The sequence below is a fragment of the Passer domesticus genome, unplaced genomic scaffold (genome assembly GCF_036417665.1).
Source record: "Passer domesticus isolate bPasDom1 unplaced genomic scaffold, bPasDom1.hap1 HAP1_SCAFFOLD_44, whole genome shotgun sequence".
Taxonomy (NCBI): domain Eukaryota; kingdom Metazoa; phylum Chordata; class Aves; order Passeriformes; family Passeridae; genus Passer; species Passer domesticus.
In genome coordinates, this window is record NW_026990160.1 from 1,374,057 (window position 1) to 1,392,347 (window position 18,291).

Here is an 18,291-nt window from a genome sequence, read left to right on the forward strand (position 1 = left end):
TGCATGGCAACTTTGGGGGCAGCTCCACATTCAGGTGAAGGATGAGCACGCAGTGGTACAGATCCAGCATTGCCCACCCTCCAGGCTGCTCTTTGCTCCTGATGAAAGACCCTTGCAGGACTGTGGCCCCTCTCAGTGCAGTGTCAGTCACTGCCAGAGCTCTCAGCTGAGCCACTGGCATTTCCAGAGTGACGTCCAGCCGCAATCCTACTGCCTGCTGAGCATCTGTGGAAGATCCTGCGCATCTTCATGCCTAGGACTGCCGCTTCCCGGCTAGCTGATGACAAGAGAGGGTGGCGGCAGGTTCCCCCTGGAGCTCCGTTGAATCCCAGTTGTCAATTGTTTTGGTGCAATATAAAACTCAGGCAGTGCACACGGGTCCCAGGGAAACTTTATTTGATGGTAAACTTCCCCTTTTCCTCTCCTGGGACCCCGATCAAGGGGCAAACAAAGACTTCTATGCGGGGGGAGGTCAGGGGTAGGCACAACTTTCAACAAATCAGGAGAGTTGGGAGTAAAAATCCTAGGCAGGGATAATAGCAGTGAACCAATAACATTCCAAAGGAGGAAAAGTGGTTTCAATAAGCGGCTAAAATTTGGAGAAATAGAAACTGGAAACTAGCTGACGAAATAACTGGGAAAAGGCGGAGACAAAAGGAAAACAGCACCAAGGAAAACCACCAAATCACAAATCAAACCATAAACCTAGTAATAAACCAAAAAGCACGATACAACATCTGCCTGTTCTTAAATACAAAAAGGACATTAAAGTTTATCTAAAAGAACAAAAGGTATTAGTGTAATAAATCATAAAATTTTACAAAAAATAAAACGAATTATAATTTAAAATTTTTTCAAAAACTCAAATAATTTTGGATATGTCTAATTTAGCTTATACTTGTCTTGTTTTTCACTGATTATGTATTTTAACTATCATTTTATTAATTTCTTCAATTCACTGCGAAATAATATCTTAATTTTTGAATAATTAGCTGGTAAAAATTGGGCTCAAAAGGTAATTAAAAAATTGTTTTAAATTGTCAAACAAAAACTCAAAAGTGACAAACTTAAAAAGAATTGAACATTTCATAGAAAGCTTACCATTTCATAAAAGGATGTTCCATAGAAAGATGTTTCATAGTTTCCAGGAGTTCAATGTGTAAAACAAACAAATTTATTTCATGTTAAATAAATATAAATTTTCTTTTCATTTTGACTCAAAACTTATGATTTAAAACTTGAAGGTATGGTATTAAATTGATTAAAAACCAATTGGCTCCTGGTTACTATTTTTTTAACAATTTAACATTTCTTTTATTAATACAACTACAATTTATTTCATAATACAAAGCAAAGCAATGAGATGTTCTTCACATCAATTTGGCTGATCTTCTTCTCTGTTTCAAAACTTCAGTTATCTTGCTCTTCTGTTGGGAAACTCAAGTTTGAAGGTTTTCTCTCTTCAAGGAAATTCAGTTCAGAAAATGGTCATGATCAAATGTAGCATAGTAGACTTCGGTGTAGTTATAACATTCTTCTTTCTATAACATGCAACTGAACAACTGGGTTAGTTTTCCAAAATGATTTCAAATATGACAAACAACTCATTTTTTTAAAAACCATACAAAAACATATGTTCAAAATAAAACCACTTAATTCTTCAAAACTGAAAACCTGTATAGTAATTGAACTTTTATAAATTTAATCAAATGAATAATCTTTTACTTCTGTAAAAAGCACTGTTTAAAAACCTTTAAAAAGGTATTTTGCATTTTCAAATGACATTAATAACTTTTCAAATTAACAAACTAATTATTATTAAAACTCAATTGTTATAAAACCTCTAATTAATTTAAAGCAAAAACTTTCAGTTCACCCTTTAATATCATCACTGTGAGTATGGCCTTTGCAGGGCCCTTTGCAAAAAGGCAATACCCAGGGTTTAAAGGATAATTCTATGATTGAATTTTTAAACTTGTCAATTTTGTAAAAATATAAACTGAATTAAAATTTGTGCTTTTGCCAATATATAGTAATATAAAATTAAAAGGAACATTGGGTAAGGTTTGACTAGGAAACTGGACAGGGAAACTTGAGCAGCACTTCTTAGAGTTAAAAATTAAAATACTTAAATTATCAAAAATATATAAAGTTGCATAAAAATAACAAAACCTTCTAAATTGTTCTTTTGGTTCTCTGCTTACTTATTGTTTCTTGCAATCACTAAAATTCACAAGTCTATAATTTGAAAATTTCTTACAAGGGTTTTTTAAAATCCTAAATTATTTAAAAGGTCTTTTATAAAAATTAAATGCTAATTCAATCTGAATTTCACAGAAGATGTTGTAAAGCAATTGCTGGCTGCTCAAGTGATTAGGGTTATGTGAGGGGATGGATCCGGGCCCGCTGCCCTGTGGGGGAAAGCAAGACTGCGATTACCAGATCGGGTTTCCAATTCTCCCTCTTCCCCGCAGGGCTCCCCTCCCGAGGGGAGGGGGCTCTCAAGGAGAGCGGTTTCTGGGCAGGGGCCGGGTTGGGGTCCTCGTCCCCAGAGGCGGAACTGGAGAAGGAGCAGACATTGCTTCAGACCCACGCCTCCCCCTCAGCAGGAACGGGCTGACACCTTCCCCGTGGAATGTGGCCCCCTCAGGGGAGGATGGGCTGCCGGAGAGATTCAGGAGCGGAAAAGAAGGCAGGGGGGAAAGCGTGTCTAAGGTGGAGTGGCCATCGTCCATCTCAGACCAAGAGCGGGGTGGGGGGCCTGACTCGCTGCAGTTCCCCAGTGAGGCCTGGACAGCGAGCGGCTGGGCGCTCGGAGCAGTGCGGCCAGCCAGCTCCCAGGGAGGTGGGGCGGGGAAGGGTTGCTTTTGGAAAGTCTGAGGGACAAGGGAACAGGGGAATTCCAGTGTGCTGCTGACCTGTGAAAATCTTTTGTCTTGCTCCTGTCCTTCTTAGAAGGACAAGAGGAGGACCTTCTGATGAGGTGGGAGAGGGAAATGTGCCAGAGATAAAGATCCTCACGGGCCTGGCCACGGGCCCTTGAGAAAATTCCACCCGCCAGGGATAGAAAAAAGAAAAAAGATAAAAACCCCCGCTGTGGCACAGCTCACCCACTGGCGCCGGGCCTCTGGCCGATTTTTCCTGGGAGACGAGATATCCGTCCAGCCAGCCCTCTTCTGCCGGATGAGTGACGCTGGTTGACCACCACGGCAGTTCCACTTCTCATCAGGGTGTGCTGAAACTGATGTTCTGATCGCTGACAGACTGGGGACTTTCTCTTCCTCGGCTTGCTGCCTCCAGGGACTTGGGTGTTCCTGGTGCTCCAAAGCCTGTTCCCAAGACTGAGGGTGCGTCCACTGTGGGTCCCTGGTGTGCTTGTCCCCGTGCACGCACCTTGCCTTGCTGCAGGAGCCCAGCAGCTTTTTTCCTGCTGTCTGCGCAAAGTCCTGACTCAGTCGAGTCTTCTGCAAGCTTTCTTTCTCCGCTTCTGAGTGAGAAGGAAGGGCGGAGAAAGTCCATAGAACCATAAAATTCACCGATGGGCTCCTCTTAGAGTCATAAAAGGAGCTCGTAAATGATCTTATCTTGCCCCATGTTGGGAACGCGAAACTGCCGCTTCCCGGCTAGCTGATGACAAGAGGGGGGTGGCGGCAGGTTCTCCCTGGAGCTCCGCTGAATCCCAGTTGTCAATTGTTTCGGTGCAATATAAAACACAGGCAGCGCACACGGGTCCCAGGGAAACTTTATTTGATGGTAAACTTCCCCTTTTCCTCTCCTGGGACCCCGATCAAGGGGCAAACAAAGACTTTTAAGTGTGGGCAGGTCTCAGGGGAATGCACAACTTTCAACAAATCAGGAGAGTTGGGAGTAAAAATCCTAGGCAGGGATAACAGCAGTGAACCAATAACATTCCAAATGAGGAAAAGCGGTTTCAATAAATGGCTAGAGTTTGGAGAAATAGAAACTAGAAACTAGCTGACGAAATAGCTGGGAAAAGGCAGAAACAAAAGGAAAACAGCACCAAGGAAAGCCACAAAATCACAAATCAAACCATAAACCTACTAATAAAACAAAAAGCACAATACAACGTTCTGGGAACTCAGTGACTTCATTCTCTGATCAACCTCATTTCTTTCCTCTTGTCACCTATTTCTGCCCTCCTGCAGCCTATTAGTTCTCAGAATCACAGAACTATAGAATATGGCCAGTTGGAAGGGGTCCTTCAGGATCATCAGGATCATTGCACAGAGCAGCCCAATGCTAACTTTGTGTTTATCTGAGGACAGAACCTTCTGCAGGTGTCGGCAGCTGCAGGGAGAAGCCAGGCCCCCTTCCCCCAGCAAGGACAGGGAGCAGGCTCTGGCCAAGGCCTGTGCTGCTGCTGCTCCTTCTCCCCGTGCCCCAGGGTTTGCTCTCTCCTTCCCAGGAGCCGCTACGCCCTGGTGCGGAAGTGTGCGGCCCAACTCCTCCTGTCCCTGATGCAGAAAATGGGAGTCACGAAGCTGGCAGGCACAGCCAGGGCTGAGAGGCTGGCACAGGTGGCAGGGACGCTTGCTCAGGACTGTCACCAGGACACAAGCTAATGATCTTCATTTCACTTCCTGAAACAGGAAAACCCTTTTGTGTTTGGCTTTAAAGGTAAAACCAGAAAAGTGTGGAAACTCAAGGCAATAATAAGTGACCTCACTGTGTGGATAAGGGTCATAGAATCACAGAATATGCCCAGTTAGATGGCACCTATCAGGGTCATCCACTCCAGCTCCCAGCCGTGTGCAGGGCACCCAAGAGTCACTCCATGTGCCTGAGAGCATTGTCCAAATGCTTCTCGAGTTCAGTCAGACTTGGTGCTGTGACCACTGCTCTGGAATGCCTGGGGAAATGACTGTACTGGGTAACCTGAGGTTGGCCAGCAAGAAGGAGCATTGCCAACTTCCTGTGACTTGAAGGATTCTTTACTGAGATCAAAAGAGCTCAGATTAGCCAGTCCAACAGTTCTGATTGGCCTTAGGTGCAAAACACAAAGCCAAAGTGTTGGCTAATACTCATCACTGAAGGATCCCAAACATCTGCTTCTCATTAACTTAAGACATTCCTAGAAATATTTCAGGGGTCTTTAGACAATATATTCACTCTTTCTAAAACCCCTTCTGCAGATTTCTAGAATGCTGTTATCTGTGGCTCAATGACCTCCAAATTTCTTCTTGAAGAAAACTGGGTTCCTAGTGGCAAAATCAACCCAAACCACCAAAATCACCTTACTTTGATGATGAAATTCCCATTAATAGCTGCCAAGAACACCAGAGCAACTAGCTACCCCTGTGCATACATATAGTATAGAATAATCAACAGGATGCAGGAGGTGTTTTGTCCTGGCTTCCCTGCCAGTTAAAGAAAGGCAAATTTTTGTGCAATGGCAGCAAGACACTGCTAATAGGCTCTGACAACAAAGCAGATGTGTTTTGCTTATTCCCTGGGAACACCCACAGTGTCAGAGTGAAATGGTATTTTTCTGTGGCCCCACATTCTCCTCTTGCCTCTTGTGTTCAGCTGACAGCACTGTGCAGTGTCAAGTGGAGGTAAATCTCCCTTTTTGCTGAGTAGGTAATGCCTTCTCATGCAGGGGTTGCACCTGATGAGTTTAAAGTGTCAGCCTCTTCTGTTAACACTCTTCCTTTCTTCACTTTTCTTTCCTTCCTGCCTGCCTTCCTTTCTGCCTCCCTCCCTCCCTTCCTGTCTTCCTTTCTCCTGCCCTTCCTTCTATCCTTCCTCAGGCATTATGGACAGGAGATGGTGAAGATGTTGCTGAGCCATCAAAAATTTAAAATGCTTCTGGAACAATCTCTTTCCACACGTGATCTGGAAGATATTTTGACAAGAATTAAGAAGGAAGTAAGTGCTTGACGGGAGAAATGTCTCCTTTGTGCAAGTATTGCCACTGCTTACATGAGGTCAAGCATACCCAATGTATCTTTATCTCATTCCTCTTCTGCTGAATCATTTTGCTCCTGGGAATGAGCTGTTAATCCTCAGCCTGTTCATCTGCAGGCCACAAAGAAACTGCTATTATTAGGGAATAAGTGGGGTTTTGAATACTTTGAAAATGGGTCACAAAGAGGAAAGGGAAAGAGGAGAAAATGGGTTTACCTTTAGGAGTAAGCCCCCACCATGTTCTCCCTACTCTGCCCCCAGTAAAGCAATTAATTGACAATTGAACATAACAGAGTCTGAAGATAACAGACTCCTTGCAAAAGACATGGAAGCGGTAGTACCAAGAAAACTTCCAAATATACAAAAGATGTCCAAGTCAATCCTAGTTACTACAATTACTGTCTGTCTTTTGGGAATACTGCCCTGCTGTCAAGCCCTGTGGAGCTGGAAGAAGCTTGGTGAATTCAGCAGCATCCAGTGAAAAATCCTTTGTTTGTTAGGAGGGGGATTTTATTTTTTTATCAACATTATAGAAGGAAGTGTGCCTTTGTGCAGGCACAGGGAGAGTGAGTGTTGAACCAAATCAACTTCCAACACAATGGGCCAACCCCCACAGAGTCCAGCTTTTTCTGCTGCTTCCTTTAAGACCACTCATTGCCTACCAGTTTGTATTATTCCCATTTATGCTCAGGACTAATGAATGTGGGATTTTAGACTGCAGCTCAGTGTGGTAGCACCCATAACCTGCCTTGGGCTATTGAAAACAAAGAGTTGGCATCACTGAATCTCTGGTCTGTTTATTTCTGTAAGTTAGGAAATGTTTCCCTAGGGCTTGGTAGCAGTGATTCTGGTTCTAACTTGTGTTTTACACAGGAATTTCCTGTTTTATATCCTAAAGATTGATGGGGTTTCTTTATGTCTCTCTAGGGGATGGAAAACCAGAAGGGTGAACGTCCATCTGTCAAGGAGCCGGTGGAGAAGAGGAACGATGGCTCCAAGAAGCCCCAGGCCACATTGCCTTCTAGCAAACAGTACTGAGCACTTTTGTCAGATGTGACAAAGCCCATGACAAGCTTCACATGCCTCTTCCTCAGGCAAATCTTTCTGGCAGAGATGACCAGTGCCAGAGATTGTTTCCTTTCCCTACAAATGCTCTAGGATAAAAAATGTCTACTTCTGCATTACGCTGAACACAACTTCTCTGGAGGGCTTTCCACAAAAAATGGAGAGACAAAAAGACATCCATTGGTGGCAGCTCAGATGATCCAGTGCAGTGGCAAGGGCAGGGTTGTGGAGGCTAGGAGAGGTCCACTTTTATGCTGCCTGACTTGGGACAAGTAAATTGAACTAGGGTGGTTTTTTATTTAATCTGAGTGGAGTCTTTTTCAGATGGGTGTTTTGATGAGAAGTCCCATACTAGAAGCAAGGTGCCATTCCTCAAAGATGCAGGGCTCATCCATGTGATTTGGCCTGGCTGAGTCATAGCTTTCTTACCCTCAGACAGTACCAAGTTTGAGTAGGAAGTAGCAAGGCAATTCCTTTGCAACTTTGGTCAACAGCTGTCTCAAAGTGGACGTTTTCTCTTGATATTCCTGTCCTTTATATATGTTGCTCGATGGAAAGCATGTTTGGTTTATTTCCCCCTGTGCTGCAATCAGCATTTAAGACGGGAATTTGGTCCTTGCTGTCTCTTCATGCCAGTGGCAGAGCTACCTATGCTCCTCTGATAACAGAGGGGATTTATTTAGCTCTGTCGTGCTCAGCAGTGGCAGGAACGTGACCACATGCCTCAGTAGCATGGCTCTAGCATCTTTCCATGCTCATGGAAGAGACAGGTTGATCCAGGAGAATTGTTCCCTGTGGGGTTGTTGAGCTGTGCATCTAGTCTCTAGGGAAGCAAACAAAATGTGAGCATAGTTCTGGGATGTCTGGCTTCTGGTTTTATCTCTATTACTGATTTTCTGGATCCTTCAGATATGCCCCTGTTCATCTGTTCAGATGCATCTGAGCTGCTTTTGCAGATTGCCATGCCTGGTTGTAGAGACACTTCTCCAGACTGATGAGTTTCCTTATTATAAGGCACACACGTCCCATATGAAGAGGCATTTAAACTTGGAAGTAGTGTCTCTCTTTCCCCACAAAGCAATCTAACCCCTGTGCCTTGGAAGCCATCTGAAGATAGATGAGATGCATCTCATCCTTGGTTTTCCTGAGTGAGCACTGTGAGAATGTTCCTTGCAGATTGTCTCCCATAATGATAGTCACAAGGTCCATGTTGTTCTTCCGAGCCTCATGATTTTCTAGCTTGAAATAACATCATGAGGAAAGCTCCTCAAGCTGTTTTGCTCACAATTAACTGAAGGCATTGTCACCAACAGGTCCTAATTTGGATTTATTTTCCAGGGTGAAACCTACCTCTGATGGATGCCTCGCACACCGTGCCAAAGCCCAGGTCACACTGCCTGCAGCTGTGGAAGAAACGGAGCCGCTCCAGAAGCTTTACCATCTCCTGGAAGCCAAGGGGTTTCAGACACGCATGGAAGGAGTGGCACTCCTCCTAGACCTGTGCAAAACCAGCCCCCAGCTCATCTCCGCTAACATTGTCCAAGTATGTAGGGTGTCTTCATTGTCCCTTTCTTTTAGACCCTTTCCTAAGGCTGCAGAAGTAAAGTTAATTCAGTGAGTCTTGGCACTCCATCCTGGCTGTTTGGGACAGGCTGGTCCTTCTTACCCAGACAAATTTATACCAGGTTCAGGCTTCAGGACAAGTTTTTTCAGTCCAGCTGCATTTGTCTGGCAGGTGCCCATTGATGCTGTTCATCAGATGATGGCAGCATTTTCTGCTGCTGTAATTGCTGCTGTCTCCTACTGCTAGTTGGGTTAAGTGAAGAGAATCCAGCCACTGAAAGCATGGCTGTTGTTCTCTAGAGAAATGATGGATTTGCATGGGGAAGAGAAGTATTAGGCTGGGTTGGTTTAAAGCCAGTTTTTTTGAAAGAATTTTTCTGTAAACTCCATCTTGTCTTGCTCAGGCACAACTCTGGAACTCATTTCCACTTGTCCCTATTCCTCTTCGTAAAGACAGCGCTCACCCTTCTTGGGGGGCCTTTTGTTCTCTTTGGAAAGGAAGAAAACAGCTAAGGACAGATCCATGTTTTCTCCTCCCAGTAGCTGCTTTTTCCCTTTTTCCAGAATACGGTGCCTGATGCTGTGGCTGTCAAGGGACTGAACCTGCTCTAAGGAGAGCTGTACAGCACATTTCATTTCAGAAGTCTCCCTCTTTGTTAGAGAAATGATCTGGATCCTGGAAGAGTTGATCAGAGCCCTGCCCTCCTCCAGACACAGGTTTTGAGACAGACAACATCAAACTTAGATCTTCTCCAGCCATAGTTTTGCCAAAATCATAGCTGCCCTCAATACTTGAGGCAACTGTATAGAAAAATGGGCATTGTAAATATCTGCTTACATACTTGCAAAGCAAAGGTAGCCTTTTGCATTAACAAATGGAATTGATTTAATGATTTCTAGATGGAAAGAAATACAATAGGAACTCATCTGTCCCCAGCCAAACCTCTTAAAAATAGAAGAAAATCTTTCAAGCAGCATGAGGTTGCGCTACCATTCCAGTGAGTGGCCCACAGGAAAAGAGTGAAATTGTGCAAGCAAGTGCTGACATGAGAGAGAGGATCATTTTCATCTTTTACGTTGCTGAGTGCTATATCCACTCTTCAAACAAAGACATTCTAATCCAGCTTTCATGTTGCTTGTTCTCTTCACAGATTTTTGATTATTTTGTCCTGAGAATATCTGACAGCCACAAGAAAGTGAAGCAGAAGGCGCTGGATGTGCTGGCTGAAATCATCGGCCTCCTGGAAGATGCCCTGAACCCGGTGATGATCCCTTTGGTGCAGGGAATAACAAAGAACCTGAACTCAAAGGATCCCGGGGTTCATGCCGCAGCTGTGAGCGCACTGGAAGAATCCATTGCTCATTTAGGTAAGGCTGAGCCCTGGCATGGACTCTCCTCTCCTGTGCCTCTGTCTCTCCCACACAAGAGAACGCTGAGTGCCTTGGCGGCTGCTGTTGTCTGTGGAAGGCTCCAGCTGGCAGCCACCAGAAGCTGTGCAGGTGCAGTCCTTATGCACCATCCCCAGCAGGCTGGAATGTGCAGCAGCATTGCCCAACAGTCCCAGCAGCCCTTGGCTCTGTGCTGCAGCTCTGAAGAGCAAGTCCTGGACTACAACTTTGCTACAATTCAGAGGGAAAGGGGTTTTGCAGTTTTCTTGGTCCCCATTTGAATTCCCAAATGAACAGCTTTGCTGTTGGCACCTGGCAGGCTCTATATTATAGGCATTAGCTGCCTATGTTCTACCTTTCTTCTTTCTCTTCTTTTTTCAAAGGGGAACTTATGATTCACCAAGTTAATTTCTTTGTAACAAGCAAGTCTAAATCCAGCTGCAGCGATGCCTTGTTCTACGTGTTGTTTTGTGTGGGGCAAGGTGGCAATAGCAAAGAACTACATAGGCAAGGGCTGCTCTAAATTCCTTTGCCACATAGACTTATGTCAGCTCTGAAAATTGGAGTGTTGAGGAGGCAGATGTTCAAGGGGAATTTCCACTTTCTCCACCTCAGCTGCTCTGTGAATTCATGAACTGTCTGACTCAGTGCCTTTCTGTGTGCCAAGGATGGGCTTCTTCCTTTTTGCTCTGGGATGCAAAACCTTTTCACTGCTTCTTACATGTGACTGAACTCCTCTTGAGGTCCCTGATGTGAAATGCTTTAACATAGCTCCTGCTACAGGAGATGAGTTTGGATTTGCAGATGCGAAAGGAGAGCTTTTTTTTTGGAATTTGAAACCCTGCCAAGTAGGCAGGAAAGAAAGTCAATAACAATTCAGAAATCAGCAGAAATTTACTTTCTTTGATAAAATGGGGTTGCCCTGCCCTTTCCCTCCCCACTCTCCTTTCTCCTATGACCTCAGACAAGTGAGCAGAAACATGTGTTTCACTTGTAGATAAAGTATCACTGCTGAAAGAGTTCAGCCACCAATGGAGTCATCTGAGTGGCCAAGCTCTGCTGGATGTCACCAGGAGTATCGCAGGTATGGCCTCCCCTTCTAAGCCAAGAGGTCTCCGAGGGAGTATTTACAGGGAATGCCTGTGAGCAGACAGCAGAGTAGCTCCTCCACATCAGGAGGTGCTGAGCTTGTCCCTCCTGCCCAGCAGCCAAGGCAGGTGTATTTGGCAGGTTTCCCTGGCTGCTGCAGAGCTGTGCAGCACCTGAGCTGGGGCAGCGCTCGGCCTCAGGGCTGAGCCCTCACTGGGGCATCTCAGAACCCACCTGCAGGAAAGGGAGGGGCTCAAATACCCCAGCTGGCTCCTCTCTTGGGAGCTCAGGGACATCTGTGATCCTTTAGGGAAAACGGTGGCAAACGCTGTTTCAGGGAATCAGTTTGTTTTGTTCTCACAGAATTCTTGTTTTTCTCTTGGGAAGTTTTGAGGCTGAACCGTGCAGAGCCTGGGGGTCACAGCTTAGGTCAAAACTCAACACACGTCTTAGAGGCACGGATTTAGTGCAAGGCAGCCTTTGGGGGCACAGGGGCAGAAGCAGAGTGCTGGGCTCCCTGCCTGTGCTGGAATCCAAGTGGTATTGGAGTGAGCATTTCAGGGTGTGCAAACAGTGTCTGCCTGTGTCTGCGCTGTCCCAAATGCTACAAATGCAGCTGTTAATGGATTCCTCAGAGGAGCTTGCTATGTCAGCAGTAGCCAAAGAATGGAAAAATTATAATCTCAATATATAGCAGAGAAGACAATTGTTAGCCTTTCTTTAGCTGGGGCTAAATCCACTGCTAATTATGCCAGCATCTTTAAATGCTAGGTGTCATAACTTTGTGTCTTCATTAGGAATCTCAAAAGGGCATGTTCAGTGATTAGGAATGTCAAAGGCCCGTTATAGAGCATTTGAATAAAATAGATCTCCAGCAACAGGGAATTTAGTTTTGCAGTTCTTTTGAACTCTTTTTCAAATAAAGGAATTAAGCATAAATTAGGACTACTTTAGAAAGAGCAGATGTTCTCTCTGAGATTTAGTAGGAACAGACAGCTGTTCCTCACCTTCAATAGTCACCAATGTCTTTAATTACATTTAAACTCAAATGAACTCCCATTTAGAAAGGGGTACCATAACCCTTTCCCTGCTTAGCAGAATTGGTTGGGGGTCTTTCAGGAGCTGTTTCAATGTTGAATTGCTGCATTAAGGTGCTGGTGGATTAACAGCATAGAGAAAATGAAGTCTCTTCCAGCACAGCATGATAAATGGCTACTACATAACATTTTACCTGATCAGAAAATAAGAATGGTCTCCAGGCCACTTCAGGTTTTGATCTCCCAGCCAAATTTGCCATGCAAGAAGCCTGTTGGTAGTAAATTTTTGTCTGTGTTTGATATGGTTCAGTTCAGAAAATGAGCAGAGTGCAAATTTCAGAGACAATGTGAGAGAACGCTTGTGTTTTGGTTAAATTTCCATCTGCTGTGCAGCATTTTTCTCTCGCTATGCTCTTATTTCAGTGGCCATTATAAGAAAAAATGGCACTAACACTGGGAGTGGAAATGCCATTAAAATGTGGAGATGTCCAAATGCCACGGCAATGGGGTCTGGGTAATTCTCTAAGACACCCTGAGGTTTGAAACAGCATTTTGTTGGAAGCCTCAAAAGCATTCTGCCAAAGACACCAGCTAGTCACTGGTGTTTCTCATCCAGCTGTCAGGCAGCACCCATCTCTGGTGGGCTGGAGTTTTGAAGTGGGTTCTAGTGCTGCCCTTTGCTGTGCACCACTGAGCAAAGGGGAGAGCCAGGTTAGACTTCTGGCCCTTGACATCAAAGTTAGAAAAATTGAATCATCCCTCTTATTAGAAATCTCTCAGTTGCCTCTCTAGGGTGCATTTCCAAATCTTCAGTGTGAGTTTAGACAACTTCTTAATGGAAATAAAAAGCAATTTGACATTTCAGTCATTGTTCTTGCAGAAACAGATTGTGAAATGCTTTCGGGAAGGTACAAAGTCTGCCACAGGGACAAGGCTCTGGTTGGACAAATTAGTCCTGAGGGGTTGGTGGTTCTGTTTCCAGGATGATCAGCTGCATTGCCCGTTTCTGGGTCATGGGGCTCTGTGTGCTGTTTCACTGACCTCAGCCAGAGAGGCTCCCAAGAAGCACAAGCAGAGGCAGATCCCTGTTTGCATTGAGGCTGGTGGGTAAGGAGCTGTGTCTCTCTCCCGGCAGTGCTGGTGGAGTGGGTTCATGCCAGGAGCCCTGCAGTGGTCCAGCGCTGCGCCCTGCCCGTGCTCTGGTCCTGCCTGGAGAACAAGGCGCTGCCTGTGCCAAGCGCCAGCATCCGCACGGTGCTCACCAAGCTGGCCTGTGCCCTCTGCGAGGTGATGGGCACCCAGCTGAGGAAGTGTGCTGCCAGCAAGCCTCCCCACCTGCGGGAAAACCTCAACAGCCTTTTGGGCTGCTGAAGCCATCGTGTTCTCCAGAAAGCTGACCAAGGGCTGAGTTGGACACCTCCGGATGTGACTTCTAAGCTGTGCCAAAAATGACAAAAGACTAAGGAAGGGCGTGCATCTGCCCCTGCTCTCTCCATCACCCTTCCTAGTCATGGTGAGTGGGGCCTGAAGCAACTCCAGACTGAGGACAAGGTTAAGGCCAAGCTTGGCTCAGGCTCACACAGAGGTGAGGGGGGAGCTGGGCCGCTCTCTGCTGGGAGGAAGGGTCTTGTGGCAGCCCAGCCAGGCTGTGCACATTGCCAGGGAACAGCTGTGCCCTGCACGTGGCCCTGCAATGAGCTGTGCTGCTGCCAGTGCCCCGTGGAGCTGGAGGGCTGCTCAGCTGTGGGGCAGGGAGAGGAGCAGGAGGGTGCATGTGCAGCTGAGCCATTGCTGTAGAGCACAGGGCTCTGGGCTCCCTGCTGTCCCAGGGCAGCCCAGAGGCCAGGCTGTTCCTGGGGTGCCTCTGTGGAAGTGGATCAGCATTTTGTCCCCTGGCCTGCCTCAAGTGTCTGCCAGCAGGAGCATGTTTCCCTGTGCAGCTATTGGAAATAATGTCCCATAAAAGATCTTGGCAGGAAATATGTCCCATGAAATATGGTGCTTTGGCTGTGTTAGGTTTGCATTGTGGCCTCTGCTGTACTTTGTGTCTCCACTTGGCAGATCTGACTGCCTACACTCTTACCAACAGGTTTTCTGTGCTGACTTCCCATTATCTCCTACCCTCCCACGCAGAAGAGCTCTCTTTCCTCCAAGCTCAGGAAGAAGCTGCCACCTGCATGAAGAGTGTTTCAAGAATAGGATTTGTGCATTAGTCTTCTTAGAGTTGTACATATGTTCTGATCTTTAAATGTAGTTTTGAATAAATGTGTTTTGATTGTATCTTGAAATTTTGATGACATATTTTTAATTGTACATATTTTATTTCGATGTTTTTTGAAAAGGTAAATAAATAAATGAAATTTAAATAAACCAGGAGGAGACTGTGTGACCAGGACCTGCTAGCCCAGAGGTTATGGGAGTGCAGCTCACTCCATGTGCCAGTGTCTCACCACATCCTTTCATCACTGGGCTGCTCCTCTTCCTCTTTTGCCATGTTTTCTTTGTGTCGTTTGTGCTGCTCTTTGTAAATTGGCATTACAACAGGGCCACATATTGACATGTCTGGGGGACAATGGAAACAAAAGATCCTGTAGAGTCAAAAGTTTTCTACCTGGATGTGTTCTGTGCTCAACAAAAACCTGAGCAAAGAAACCAAGAGAAGTGTGCCCAAATGCCAAAGCTTTGCTCCTTTGCAATCTCACACAGATCTGGCTCACAGGTGACTTCAGGCACAATTTCATAGGTAAGAAGAGGATGTGTATTTCACTGGGAAAAGATGCCCTGCTATGGAAAAGTCATCTGTATGTAGATTTACCCAGGACAGCAGTCCAACAGTGTTTTTTGCAACTTGCTTGCCAAGGGGTGAGTGGGGCTGTGAGGCCAATAACAAGTGACAAGGGTTCCTCAAATCTATTTCCACTCCAGCCTGGGTGCCATTCAGCCCAGGGCTATGGGATCATTTGTTCCCATGGACCAGTGCTTGCCAGGGTAATGAATTCCTGCATACCTGGAACAAGCAATTCTGGATTCCGCTCCAGCTCTTGGTGGGCTGCATGATCATTGACAATGCATTGACAATAATTTCCAGAAATTATTCTACAGTTTCCTTTCATAGTCATTTGAAAATTTAAACTTCACATTTCAATTTGTTTTGCCTTAGGGAAAAATACTTCTGGGCCCAGTGCAAACTGTAACCTTTTGACAGCAAAGTCCTCATGGTTGCCAGCTTCTGATGTTCTAGAAGAAACTGCATGTGAATCTGTTAATTGAGTTTTCTGAAGGAAAACTTTGTCTGACTCTGTCACGTGGCTGCATGTGTTGGCATAGCTATGGGTCTAGTCCTGGCCTAGTAAAGCCCAGGCAGGCTGGCATGTTGCAGGGAAAACAACTCCACGAGTTTATGGGGTTGCCATCACCAGCAGAGCCGATGTGTCCTTTGGGGATTTCTCTGGAGACAAAATTAGGGACCTGCTCCATGCCACAGTATTCTCTTAGATCTTTCTAAACTATCCTAAAAAAGGCAGTGAAACTTCACATCTTCTTGCACAGCCACTGTTTGAATAGGGGCATTTTTGTCCCTCCTCAAAGCCATTGCTCTTGCACACCAGCAACATGAACATCCACCAACAGGAATGATGCATGGCCCTCCTGCTGCTGCTTCAGAACTCTGGAAAGTGCAGACCTGGGTATTACCAATGGGAACACTTAATTAGCATTTCATGCTCCTTCAAGATGCCCAGATCTCAGGGCTTTTAGTTTCAAAGCAGCCATTGTACTGGCTCTAGGGAAGAACAGTAAATGGGAAACAGGGATTGCCAGCCTTGCAGGGGTGTGGGGGAAACCTGGAGTGTCTGCATCAAAAGATGAATGGGAAGAGTGCAATTGCCAAAGCCAAAGCTTCGTTAGGATAGCAGGGTCAGTTCTTTACGGCCTGCTTGCATGGAAATCATTTCAGAACCTCCTTTTTGTATCTCATGCAGAAAAGGAGATCTTAATAATACCATGCTACTTAAAAACCCATTGTAATGCAGATCTGTAGTGATTCACAATGAAGCAGACTGCCTGCTTTGTCACTGCCAGCCCTGGCGACCCTGCAAGAGACCGTAGGGTATGCCGTGCCTGTTTTATATCCAAGCAAAGCTTGAGTTTGCTTATTAGTGTGGAATAAATACAAGGGTAATAAAATGGACAATTAAAGTGGTGACTTTGGAGGATATGCTCATGCTTTCACACATCAGTCCTGTACCTCATGCTCCCAAGGCTTGTTACTCATCATGAAATATTTCAATAAAAAACCACAGCTCCTGTGTTACATCTGAATAAAATTGCATCAGATCATCAAGAATTCTGCTGGCAAGAACAAGACTAAAGCCGTCTGACACTCACTTGCAGCTGTCCTGGATTTCTGCAACCCTTTGTGAAACGCTGCTGTAGGCAGAGTGTTTGGAGTTGGTTTGGGCCTTTATGAGAGATCTGTGTAACAGCATGCTGGGCTCTCCTGGCAGAAAACTGTCCAAGCCCAGGGACATGGTGCCGGCAGGAGTGGAGCAGCCCCGCTCCCAGCCCCAGAGCGTGAGCTGAGCCACGCCGGGGAGAAAAGACACCGAGGGGCTCCAGCCCAGCTGCTTCACCTGCCGTGACCGCTCCACAGAGCTCTGCCTCTGGGAGAAAGTCGACGCTGGACAAGCATGGAGCTTTCATCTGCTGCTGGAGCTGCTCCGTGACAGCTCCTGTTCTTCCTGAGGGAGAACCCAGCACCACCTTGTAACGCGTGTCCTGGGGGGATTTTCCTCCGGCATTCTGGGTCTTTGTCCCAGCAGGGGGACGGTGAGGTCTGGCAGTTTGATATCTAGAACTCACTGGCCTTTTTGCTTGCTTTTCAGCTATTCCGCTTCTTAATAAACTGTTGCAATTTTTTCCACTTTCATCTATTAGTATTAATTTCCTGTTACTGCAAGGGGATTGTTGGAACACTTCAGAGGAGATGACTCATTGCAGAATGTCCTGTATTAAGTTCTCCCAAACTGTGTGAGACATGGCTTCACACAGGAGCAGCCCCAAGGCTGCTGAGGGGAAGGCACAGAGGAAGACCAACCCAGTATTTCTGAGGGAAATTCCTTGACACCAAACCAACCTGAGTTGTCCAACAGCTGACCTGACATTTTGAGACATGGGCCAAAGGGGAAAGCTTGCAGTGTGTTTGGTCCAGGCCATGTTTGGTCATGCTCAAGGCAAAGGTGTGTCAGTGCACTTGGCTCCTTCTCTCCTCATTGTGTCCAGCACACACAGGAGCCCAGAGCTCCTGCAGAAACCATCACAGCACTCAGTGGGAGCAACTTTTGTCCAGTGCTCACACAGAACTGTGTCCAACACTGCACCTCATTGGAATGAGGAACTGTTCCAGCTCTTTCAGGAGCTAAGGAGGTTTGGCCTTCAGATCAGCTCCTTCCCAGCTCTTGATTTGCTGCCCTGGCTGAGCTGCTGCTTGTGGCAACACTTGTTGCACAGCTGCCAGCCCTGCTCTGCTGGCCAGCAGCCACTGCAGGAGCTTATGCCAGTGACATGGAACCTTTCAGATCTTCCTCAGGAAAGCTCAGGACAGAACTTGTCAAAAGAGCATTGCCTGGGCCATGCCTTTGACATTAAACCTCTCCTCTGTGCTTGGTGCCACACACAGTAAATATCTGAGGAAGCAAGTTTTCTGCTCCAGAAATTTCTTAAATCAATCAGTTAAACTGTAACAGAACACGATTTGGGATGTGTAATCTCACTTTAATTCATTGTGCAGAAAGCTTCAGAGAGCTGTGTGTCTAACCTAAGTGACCTTGCCACCAAGAACTCAGAAAAGTGGGAGAGATGGAATCAGTAGCACAAGGATCTGCATTGTGATTCTCCCACAGGCCTGAGGACACGGCCCACTTCCACTGGGCCATGGCTTTTTATCCTACATCAAAACCTCGTGCTTCAGATTGTGGTGGTGAATGGCCCCGGCCTTGTCCGGCCACACGGTGACCTGAGAAACGCCTGTCAGGCCTGGGCCTTGCTGAGCAGCCCCTGGGCCCAGCTCCTCTTGAGCTTCCCAGAGACACCGAGCGCTGCCAGGCACTTGTGCTGTCTGACCAGCTCCTGGGGTGTCCTGTGAACTGCCTTGGAAACCGCTTTTCCTGCCTCAATGGCATGACATCCTCCTTCTCCCACTCTCAGAGCCAGGCTGCTGACC

The 18,291-nt window shown here is 46.1% G+C and overlaps 1 protein-coding gene across 1 annotated transcript in view; it reads right to left on the reverse strand.

Moving 5' to 3' along the window:
- LOC135292633 (zinc finger protein 883-like) overlaps window positions 1–18,291 on the reverse strand; it is a 118,591-nt gene that overhangs the window by 74,580 nt on the left and 25,720 nt on the right. The window contains 1 exon segment of the mRNA XM_064406770.1: window positions 17,720–17,726. Within this exon segment, the coding sequence (XP_064262840.1) occupies window positions 17,720–17,726 (7 nt within the window).